Genomic DNA, 10,724 nt, shown 5'->3' with positions numbered 1-10,724 from the left:
TCCACACAGGCAGTGGTCCTGTGAAGCAGCATTGCTAACCACTGTGTCACTGTGCCACCCCCTTTAGACATCTTTGGACACTAAGGGGCAATTTAGTATGGCCAATCCACCTAACATGCATATCTTTGGACATTAAGAGGCAATTAAGCATGATCAATCCCCAGATGTATCATATAAAGCATTCTTTCTGGTTGTATCACAGCTTGGTATGTCTTCTGCTCTGCCCAAGACAGCAAGAAACTGCAAAAGGTCATGAATGTAGCCAAATCTATCACACAAACCAGCCTCCCATCCATTGACTCTGCCTACACTTCCTGCTGCCTTGGAGAAGCAGCCAGCATAATTAAGGATGCCACACACCCCAAACATTCTCTCTTCCACCTTCTTCCATTGGGAAAATGATATAAAAGTCTGAGATTACATACCAACCGACTCAAGAACAGTTTCTTCCCTGCTGCTTTCAGACTTTTGAATGGACCTACCTTGCATTAAGTTGATCTTTCTCTACCCCCTAGTCATAACTGTGATACTACATTCTGCACTCTCTCCTTTCCTTCTTTATGAAAGGTATGCTTTGTTTGAATAGTGCACAAGGAACAATACTTTTCATTGTATATTAATACATGTGACAATAATAAATCAAATCTAATCTAATCTAACACACACATCTTTGGACTGTGGGAAGAAACCAGACCATCTCCCACGCAGACATGGGGAGAATGTGCAAACACCACACAGACAGCCACCCAAGGCCGAAAGTGAACCCAGGTTCCTGGTGCTGTGAGGCAACAGGACCAACCATCCTTTGAGTCTGAAGTGACAAATTCAGGGCTGCTGCATCCAGTCGATGGAAGAAAATAAGGAGCAGGTTAGCTGGTGAGGAAGGGAAAAGTTATATACTGTGTCAGCAGAATGAGATGGTAGCACCAGCAAGGACGATGCACTGGTAGCACCAGAGAGATATCTTGTAAATTGAGCTTGTGTCTTTATATGCCCTGTTTGTGAACAGAACCCCCACTTACCTGACAAAGGAGCAGCCTCTGAAAGCCGGTGGTTTTTGCTAGCAAATAAATCTGTTGGACTTTAACCTGGTGTTGTGAGACTTCTCACTGTGTTTACCACCAGAGAGAGTCAGGGCGTCAGGAAATTGTATCAATAAGGAGGCAGAAAGCGAAAGGGTTAAAGTTTTTTTTTGTTTAAAAATCCAATTCAATCCAAAGTCGAATTCAAAATTTCAGCAAGTAAGACATTCCCGATCCAAGCTGACAAGACAGAGCTCTCACCTCCTGCCTTGGGCTTGATCTACATGGTCCAAGCTGATTGGAGTAGGCACTGCACCTCCTCTAAGGCTTGCTCTCATTTGCATCTTATCCAAAAGGCCGAGATGCAGCTTTAAAACAATTGCTTTAAGTGAAGCCACGATGTAACCATATGACTTCAAGCAAGTACAGCATGTCAATACTACAACTGATCAGGGAAATGGCCAGGGAATGGTAAAAGTAATTTTTAAAGGAAACTCAGCTACTTCTCTGAAGTTCTCTGAAGTTGTGGGTGGCTCTTAAACGAGCTGTTGGGTGTTTTTGGGGATTTTTTTTCCCCAGTGTGTTGTTTAATTGTGGAGCAATAACTGATTGGTTATCTGAACTTACCAATCAAATAAACGGAAGGCACTACGTCATTCTTAACTCTCCAATGGTGAACACGCCTTTTCCCTATCCTTCATTTGCATGTTTGTCTGGGTTAGTCCATAAAACAGGAGTTCCGGCGAAACTTCCAGTTACTCTGTGTCCGTAGTCCGAGTACAACATGCCTGAAGAAAAGAAGCTCCAAGTTTCTAAGAAGGGCGCTAAAAAAGCCCAGAAGAAGCCGGTGACTAAAAGCGGCAAGAAGAAGAGGAGAACGAGGAGGGAGAGTTATTCCATCTACATCTACAAAGTGATGAAGCAGGTTCATCCCGACACCGGCATCTCCTCCAAGGCCATGAGCATCATGAACTCCTTCGTGAGTGACATTTTCGAGCGCATCGCGGGTGAGGCTTCCCGCCTGGCCCATTACAACAAGCGCAGCACTATCAGCTCCCGGGAGATCCAGACCGCCGTGCGCCTGCTGCTGCCCGGGGAACTGGCCAAGCACGCCGTGTCGGAGGGAACAAAGGCCGTGACCAAATACACCAGCTCCAAGTAAAACTATACATACACCGAAAAAAATTCACCCCAAAACAAACCCAAAGGCTCTTTTAAGAGCCACCCACAATTTCTGTTAAACAGCTAAACCTACTTTTCATAATTACTTCATGTTTTGTAAACGTGCTCTTGGAAATCCAGTCTCTTCCATATCTTAACCGTGTATTGAGTAATGTAAAACGAGAGACCGGTAAATCGCTGTCTTGATTGTAAAGTCCCTGCATTTAGTAGCTGCTCGGTGACCCTGCGGTTTGACATTCTTGTCGATGGCTTTGGAGAGAGAGAGATAGGAACGCCAGTGCGTCCGTTTCTGTTAGAGAATACTCTTAATGTAAGTCTATCAGTTTTATTAAACATCAACCCTGCTGATAGCGAAATCTCAATTTCAATACCGACACAAGTGACAGCTCGAACTAGAGCCCATTACAAAATGGATGTAATATTAGACTGCAGGAGGCGGTGAGTGAGGCATTCTGCTGCCTCATCAGTGTTTATAAACAACTCCCAGACTAATCTTGATTAAACTCTGGATTGTTTAAACGGAATGGAGCTTGTGATAAAATGTGGACCGGTGGAATGCATTATAACTAATACACATTGTACCAACATTATACAATCTGTTCATCCAGTATTCGGATGAACTTGCCCCTTTACAGGTATATCGACGGGTTAATTTGTGATAAAATGTAGACCAACACAATAAGGGAGGACCATATAATAAAATTTATTGATTAAATATTTTAACTTCTGGTGAGCTTCAGTAATTTGTAAATTAATTTACAAATATATCGGCAGGTTATATTGATCATCTGAATTCTGCCATTTTGGCGCCTTTCTTTCGGGCTTGAATTAAAAACTGAAAATGCTGGATAAACTCAGCAAGTCTGGCAAAACCTGGGGAGAAACATAAGGATCCGGATTCGAATGACCCTTGATTAGATTCCAAACATTAACACTGTTTCTGCACCGACGCTGCTGGGTTTATCCAACATTTTCTGATTTTAATTCGGATTTTCCGCAGTGTTTTACTTGAGGTGACCTAATTGTCAGTTTCTGAGGAAATTCCATACATACAAAGTAAGAAACTGCCTGACAAAGGAACACTTCAGATTGTGGAGAGAAATGAAGTGCATGGAAATATGACCTGAAATCTGTACTAGATATTAACTTTTTTTTTAACAAGTCTTACTCGAGTTTTTCTATGTATTTTGGCGCTCATTTGAAATTTGAAATAAAGAATCGGTTGGGATTTGAGAATTTGGCGCCCTTACTTCCCGCCCTCAGCACCGGAACCTTTCCCGATTGGTGCTTTAAACAGATATCTGATTGGGCATTGTGGAGAAGGTCTCATTACGTTTTCCCCCTAGCCAATCAGCAATGTGTGCACCGCCATCCCTCCCCAAGCTATAAGAGCAGTGAATCTGGGCGGCTTTCCTCATTCTCTGTTGAAGTCTTTGCGCGTTTGTGATAATGTCTGGAAGAGGAAAGACCGGCGGGAAAGCTCGCACCAAGCCTAAGTCTCGCTCCTCCCGGGCTGGACTGCAGTTCCCAGTGGGCCGTGTTCACAGGCTCCTCAGAAAGGGTAACTATGCGGAGCGTGTGGGTGCCGGAGCCCCGGTCTACCTGGCTGCTGTGCTCGAGTATCTGACGGCTGAAATCCTGGAGTTGGCCGGCAACGCGGCCCGGGACAACAAGAAAACCCGTATCATCCCCAGACACCTCCAGCTGGCAGTGCGCAACGATGAGGAGCTCAACAAGCTGCTGGGAGGAGTGACCATTGCTCAGGGTGGGGTGCTGCCTAATATCCAGGCTGTGCTGCTGCCCAAGAAAAGCAGCTCTGAGCGCTCCCAGAAGAAGTAAGGCGACCATTCGTCAATCTAACAACCCAAAGGCTCTTTTCAGAGCCACCCACTTTCTCTGGAAAAAGGGGCTGATCGTTGCCAATGAGGTGCTATTGCATCATAATATCATCTTCCGCATTATACCAACATTTAAAATTCCGGTTTTCGCTTATTCATAGTGTAAACAACGTGGAGAGAGGCCCCAAATCTGGGCTAGTTATAATACATTTTTTATTTCAATTTTAACTTCCGAGTATGTGCTAATAAATGCAGAAGGGAAAAATATAAGATAATCTCTATATTGGAGTGATACAATCCCTATTGTCCAGAAGGAGGCCATTCGGCCCATGGCGTCTGCCCAACGACAGATCATCACACGTCTATCGCCTCTCACCCCCTCGCACTTAACCCGCTGGTCCCCAATTCTACAGATTTTGGGACACAAAAGGGCAATTTAGCATAGCACTTAACCTACATATCCTTGGAGTGTGGGAGGAAACCAGAACATTATGTATGTATTACCTTCTCATTGCTAAATTGAATCACAACATAAGAAACAGAATCAGGGCTAGGCCACGAATGCCTTCGAGCCTGCCCTGTTATTCAATATCTTCATTGCTGATCTAAAGTAAAGTTTATTTATTCGTGTCACAGGCAGGCTTGCATTAACGCTGCAATGAAAATACTGATAAAACCCCCTGACCCTTACACTCCAGTGCCTCTTCGCATATACTGAGAGAGAATTCAGCTTTGCCAATACATACATCAGTATGACTGTGGGAGGAAACCCAACGAAATCCATGCAGATACGGAAAGAACATGCCGACTCCGCATAGGCAGTGATCCAAGTTGGGAATCAAACCCAGGACACTGGCACAGTGAGGAACAGTGATAACCCTGTGCAATCATGCAGATCTATGTCGGTCTCAACTCATTTTCTGTGCCATTTCTACACAGCCCTATGTTCCCCAATCTATCAAGTATTTATCCACCTCCACTTTGAATACTTCCAATGACCCAGCCACCTCTTTGGGGCTGATAATTCCAGAGATTCGCCAACCCGTGTGACAAGAAATTTCTACACACCTCAGTTTTATTGTAGCTATGTCCAATCATTTGAAAATATCCCACAAGTGAAAACATCCCAGCATCCACGTTAAGCAGTATAGACCCACGCTATTTAACCTCTCAGAGAAAACTTCCAATCTCAATCTTATAACATCCCAGCAGAATTAGACAGTGTAGATTCAGAATGTTCCTGATGGTAAGGGAATCCAGAACTAAGGGTCAGGGTTTGAGGATGAGGGGCAACCCTTTTAGGAATCAGGTGAGGAGAAATTTCTTCACCCAGAGTGGTGAATGTGTGGAATTCACTACCAGAGAAAGTAGTCAAGGCCGAAAAGGTTGTATGATTTCAAGAAAATATTAAGAATTGCTCTTGGCTGTTGGGTCTGAAAGGGATACGGCCGGGGGAGGGGGGGGGGGGCGGGGGGGGGGTATCAGGATATTGAATTTGAGGATCAGCCATGATCATAATGAGTGGAGGATCAGGGCCGAATGGCCCACTATTGCTTCTAGCTTCAATGTTACTATGTTACAACGTCAGTATTTTGCACTTTTAACAAATTCAAATATTTTGTAACGTGCCTTTCAGATTTCATTTGAATAAAGTAGGCTTCTGCAATAAGAATTATGTGCCAATCATATATCAGAATTTGGCTGGTACAAAATCAACCACCAATGAGAAAGGGGTAAATAGCAGAAATTGACATTATCCTGAATGAGCCAATCATGAAAACTGGTTTCAGCGATCCTTCATTAGCATAAAACCCAAGGCTTCGTTATAAAAGACGCGGCTCTGACTCACTCTCAATTATTCCGTGTCTATGGTGAATCGGTACAATGGCTGAGGACAAGAAAGCAGCAGGAGCTCCCAAGAAAGGGTCCAAGAAGATCGTGAAGAAAACAGTCCCCAAGGGCAACAAGAAGAGGAAGAGGTCCAGGAAGGAGAGTTATGGTATCTACATCTACAAAGTGATGAAGCAGGTTCACCCAGACACCGGCATCTCGTCAAAGGCCATGAGCATCATGAACTCGTTCGTTAGCGACATCTTTGAGCGTATCGCCGGTGAGGCTTCCCGCCTGGCCCATTATAACCGGCGGCAGACCATCAGCTCCCGGGAGATCCAGACCGCCGTGCGTCTGCTGCTGCCCGGGGAACTGGCCAAGCACGCCGTGTCGGAGGGAACTAAGGCGGTGACTAAGTACACCAGCTCCAAGTAAAAGCACACAATGCACTGAAAACATACCCACAGAAAACCCAACGGCTCTTTTAAGAGCCACCCACAACTTCTGTGAAGTAGCTGAACCCACTTTCCGAAATTATTGATATTTTGTAAATAACCGAGCACTTTGAAATTGAGTCCCCGGTACATGGTCCAAACAAGATTGTGCGTGATGCAGAATCAGAGTGCAGTGGATCTTTGCGTCTTGTTTGTAATGTCTCTTAATTTAATGATTGCTCGGTGACCCTGGCTACGCTCTGATATCCGTCCTTGTCGCTGGCTTTACAGAGCGAATGGAAAGCAAATTTGTCCGTTTCTCTTTGTTAGAGAATGCTCTCAATAGTCAATCAGTTTAATAAACACCAATCCTACTGGTGTCGAAAACTCAATCTCTATACTGGCACCAAAGTGAAAACTCCGGTTTTGACACTGAATTTGTAGACGGTTACAGAATGGATGCAATATTATCAGGAGGCGGTGAATGAGACATTCTACTGCCTGGTCAGAACGTTTAAAACTATGCAGAGTTGCTCTATCGCAGATTAACCTTGATTAGACGCTGGGTTGTAGAAAATTAATTTGGAATTTGCGCTAAACTGTAGACCAATAATGTGACAATAATAAATCAAATCAATAGAATGAGGGAGCACGACATTATAATTAATACACATGGTACCAATCTATTACATTATACAACTTGTTCATTCAAATTCTAACTATTTGGGTGAATGCAACTTGTCCCTTAATTTGCAAATAAATCAGCAACTTGTTGAAAATTTAGGTTCTGCCAGTTTGGCGCCTTTATTTTGGCCTTTAATAGACACTGAAAATGTTGGATATACTCACCAAGCCTGGCAGTATCTGTGGAGAAACTGAATTAAGGATCCGGATTGGAATGACCCTTGTAAAGATCCCAAATATTTGCCCTGTTTCTCCATCGATGCTGCCGGAGCTGCTGGGTTTATCCAGCATTTTCTGATTTTAATTCGGATTTCCCGCAGTGTTTGACTTCAATTAATTTTCGGCTTCTTCTCAGAGAAAAATCCCACACATAAAATCAGAAACCGACAGATCAAAGAAAAATTTAAATTATGGAGAGAGATATGTACAGGATTGAAGTCCATCTAAACTTGAACTAAAATCTGAATTATGTATTAATAACTTTTACAATTCCTACTCGAGCTTTTCTATGTCTTTTGGCGCTCATTTGAAATTTGAAATAAAGAATCGGTTGGAATTTGAGAATTTGGCGCCCTTACTTTCCGCCCTCAGCACCGGGACCTTTCCCGATTGGTGCTTTAAACAGATATCTGATTGGGCATTGTGGAGAAGGTCTCATTACGTTTTCCCCATAGCCAATCAGCAATGTGTGCACCGCCATCCCTCCCCAAGCTATAAGAGAAGTGAATCTGGGCGGCTTTTCTCATTCATTGTTGAAGTCTTTGTGAGATTGTGATAATGTCTGGAAGAGGAAAGACCGGCGGGAAAGCTCGCACCAAGCCCAAGTCTCGCTCCTCCCGGGCTGGACTGCAGTTCCCGGTGGGCCGTGTTCACCGTCTCCTGAGAAAGGGCAACTATGCGGAGCGTGTGGGTGCCGGAGCCCCGGTCTACCTGGCTGCTGTGCTCGAGTATCTGACGGCTGAAATTCTGGAGTTGGCTGGTAACGCGGCCCGGGACAACAAGAAAACCCGTATCATCCCCAGACACCTCCAGCTGGCCGTGCGCAACGACGAGGAGCTCAACAAGTTGCTGGGAGGAGTGACCATCGCTCAGGGTGGGGTGCTGCCTAATATCCAGGCCGTGCTGCTGCCCAAGAAAAGCAGCTCTGAGCGCTCCCAGAAGAAGTAAGGCGACCATTCGTCAATCTAACAACCCAAAGGCTCTTTTCAGAGCCACCCACTTTCTCTAGAAAAAGGGCTGATCGTTGTCAATGAGGTGCTATTGCATCATAATATTATCGTGCACCTTATCCTGCCCAGGCTTTGAGCTTTGACAAAGAGTTGTCAGAACTTGAAACTTCAGCTGTCCCCTCCTTACAGATGCTGCGGGACCTGCTGAGGTTTTCCAGCATTTTCTCTTTTGCTTTGATCCCGTCCAGAATTTTATTTTAGTTTTCAGCTCAGTACTATATTAGTACATAGGATTTACAGCACAGAAGCGGCCGTTCGGCCTATCAATTCTGGGTGGTCTATCATTCTTTGAGAATTTTAATCTGTTAATATGTTCTGATAAGCGCAGGAACGGAGAATGCTGCATTGCAATACTTACAGTGCAGACGGAAGCCGTTCGGCCCATCGAATCTGTACCAGCGCCGACAGAGCATCTCGCTCACCCACCCCCTCGCATTTAACCCGCTAATCCCCCTAATCTACAAATGTTGAAACACTGAGGGGCAATTTACCGTGGCTAATCCCCCTAACCTACACATTTTGAGTCACCAAGCAACAATTTAACATGGCCAATCCACTTAACCCTCACATCTTTGGAATATAGTGGGGGACCAGAGAAAATCCATGCAGACAGGGGTCAGAATTGAATCCGGGTCCCTAGCACTGTGAGGCAGTGCGAACCACTGATCCACTTTGCTGTTCGTAGTCCAGTTTTAGAATCATAGAAAGATAGGGGGAGGCCATTTGGCCCTTCAGGCCAGCTCTGCCATTCATTACCATCATACTGATCGATAAGGGAATAAAGGATTATGGGGAGAAAGCGGGAAAGTGGAACTAATCCACTTCAGATCAGCCATGATCTTATTGAATGGCGGGGCAAGCTCGAAGGGCCAGATGGCCTACTCCCGCTCCTATTTCTTATGTTCTTATGGCTGATTATCCAACTCAGTAACCTAATCCTGCTTTCTACCCATAACCTTTGATCTTATTAGTTCTGAGCGCTATATCCAGCTGCCTCTTGAATACATTCAATGTTTTGGCATCAACTTCTTCACGTGGTAATGAATTCCACAGGCTCACCACTCTTTGGGTGAAGAAATGTCTCCTCACCTCCATCCTAAATGATCTACCCTGAATCCCCAGACTGGATGATTTAGTCAGGACACAATCTTTCTATTGTAATAAGTTCATAAGTGTCAGGTTTGAGATTGTGGTTGGATGCTGAGAAGCAGTTGCAGTACTATGATGGGTTAGTAAGTTCGCCGATGACACGAAGGTCAGTGGTGTTGTGGATGGTCTGGAAGGATGTCAGAAGTTGCAGCAGGACATAAATAGGATGCAGGACTGGGCGGCGAAGCAGCAGATGGACCTCAACGCGGATAAATGTGTAGTCGTCCATTTTGACAGGACCAACGGGATGAACGAGTACGCTATCAAGGGCAGGAGTCTTAGTAGTGTTGAAGAGCAGAAGGATCTTGGGGTCCGGGTCCACAGGACTCTTAAATTGGCCTCGCAGGTGGAGGACCTGGTCAAGAAGGCGTATGGTGTACTGGCCTTCATTAATCGAGGGATTGAGTTTAGGAGTCGGGAGGTAATGCTGAAACTTTATAAGACCCTTGTCAGGCCTCACTTGGAGTACTGTGTGCAGTTCTGGTCGCCTCACTATAGGAAGGACGTAGAAGCTATTGAACAGGTACAGAGGAGATTTACAAGGATGTTGCCTGGATTGGGGGGCATGCCTTATGAAGATAGGTTGAGGGAGCTGGGACTCTTCTCCCTGGAGAGATGAAGGTTGAGAGGCGACCTGATAGAGGTTTATAAAATGTTGAGAGGAATAGATAGGGTGGATTCTCAGAGGCTATTTCCCTGGGTTGAAATGGTCGCTACGAGAGGACACAGATTTAAGGTGTGGGGAGGCAAGTACAGAAGTGATGTTAGGGGTAAGTTTTTCACTCAGAGGGTGGTGAGTGAATGAAATCGGCTGCTGTCAGTGGTGGTGGAGGCGAACTTGCTGGGGTCTTTTAAAAGACTTCTGGATGAGTATATGGGATTTAGTGGGATTGGGGGTTATAGATAGGTCTATGGATTGGTAGGTGTTGATGTGATCGGCGCAACTCGTGGGCCGAAGGCCCTGTTTGTGCTGTAGTGTTCTATGTTCTATGTACATTAAATGCACGTTTACAGGATACTTCATTCTATGATGTGTTACTTCCCAGTCTATACTCCTGGTGGCGGTGGTGGTGGGAGCAGTCTGGTAACGGAAACAAAACAGGCTTTGTGCTCAACCCTAATTGCATGTAACTTTATTAAAACATCTCACAATGCAACTGTCTTAGGTGCAATCAAGACTATGACAACGAGTACTCAAACTTTCAAGCTTTTGTTTTAGTTATATCCAATGAAAATCGAATAAAATTCCCGATGAGTGACATTACAGATCCAAGCCTACTACAGGCTCCCCGTTCCTTGCCTTGGCTCGATCAGCAAGGTCCAAGCTGGCAGGAGCAGGCTTTAGACCCCCTTCAC

The 10,724-nt window shown here is 44.9% G+C and overlaps 4 protein-coding genes across 4 annotated transcripts; all 4 read left to right on the top strand.

The window, feature by feature from the left end:
- Positions 1 to 1,796: 1,796 nt before the first annotated feature.
- LOC145345367 (histone H2B 1/2-like) lies at positions 1,797 to 2,927 on the top strand. Its single transcript, XM_080193187.1, has one exon. The coding sequence runs from the start codon at positions 1,807 to 1,809 to the stop codon at positions 2,182 to 2,184; it is 378 nt and encodes a 125-aa protein (XP_080049313.1). The 5' UTR covers positions 1,797 to 1,806; the 3' UTR covers positions 2,185 to 2,927.
- A 681-nt stretch (positions 2,928 to 3,608) lies between these two features.
- Positions 3,609 to 4,043, top strand: LOC145344710 (histone H2A-like). The gene has a single exon (XM_080191814.1). It carries the CDS (start codon positions 3,654 to 3,656, stop codon positions 4,041 to 4,043), a length of 390 nt encoding a protein of 129 aa, XP_080047940.1. The 5' UTR covers positions 3,609 to 3,653.
- Positions 4,044 to 5,896: 1,853 nt separating this feature from the next.
- LOC145344711 (histone H2B 7-like) lies at positions 5,897 to 6,307 on the top strand. Its single transcript, XM_080191816.1, has one exon. The coding sequence runs from the start codon at positions 5,927 to 5,929 to the stop codon at positions 6,305 to 6,307; it is 381 nt and encodes a 126-aa protein (XP_080047942.1). The 5' UTR covers positions 5,897 to 5,926.
- A 1,460-nt stretch (positions 6,308 to 7,767) lies between these two features.
- LOC145344709 (histone H2A-like) lies at positions 7,768 to 8,828 on the top strand. The gene has a single exon (XM_080191813.1). The coding sequence runs from the start codon at positions 7,768 to 7,770 to the stop codon at positions 8,155 to 8,157; it is 390 nt and encodes a 129-aa protein (XP_080047939.1). The 3' UTR covers positions 8,158 to 8,828.
- Positions 8,829 to 10,724: the final 1,896 nt, after the last annotated feature.

The sequence above is a fragment of the Carcharhinus amblyrhynchos genome, chromosome 7 (genome assembly GCF_965287045.1).
Source record: "Carcharhinus amblyrhynchos chromosome 7, sCarAmb.v2.hapA, whole genome shotgun sequence".
NCBI classification, from domain to species: domain Eukaryota; kingdom Metazoa; phylum Chordata; class Chondrichthyes; order Carcharhiniformes; family Carcharhinidae; genus Carcharhinus; species Carcharhinus amblyrhynchos.
Note: the sequence above shows the minus strand (reverse complement) of the source record. Positions and strands in the feature narration are given on the sequence as shown.

What these genes read in the sequence shown, in the direction of transcription:
- LOC145345367 (XM_080193187.1), top strand. Translation starts at nt 1,807, where the DNA reads ATGCCTGAAGAAAAGAAGCTCCAAGTTTCTAAGAAGGGCGCTAAAAAA.
- LOC145344710 (XM_080191814.1), top strand. Translation starts at nt 3,654, where the DNA reads ATGTCTGGAAGAGGAAAGACCGGCGGGAAAGCTCGCACCAAGCCTAAG.
- LOC145344711 (XM_080191816.1), top strand. Translation starts at nt 5,927, where the DNA reads ATGGCTGAGGACAAGAAAGCAGCAGGAGCTCCCAAGAAAGGGTCCAAG.
- LOC145344709 (XM_080191813.1), top strand. Translation starts at nt 7,768, where the DNA reads ATGTCTGGAAGAGGAAAGACCGGCGGGAAAGCTCGCACCAAGCCCAAG.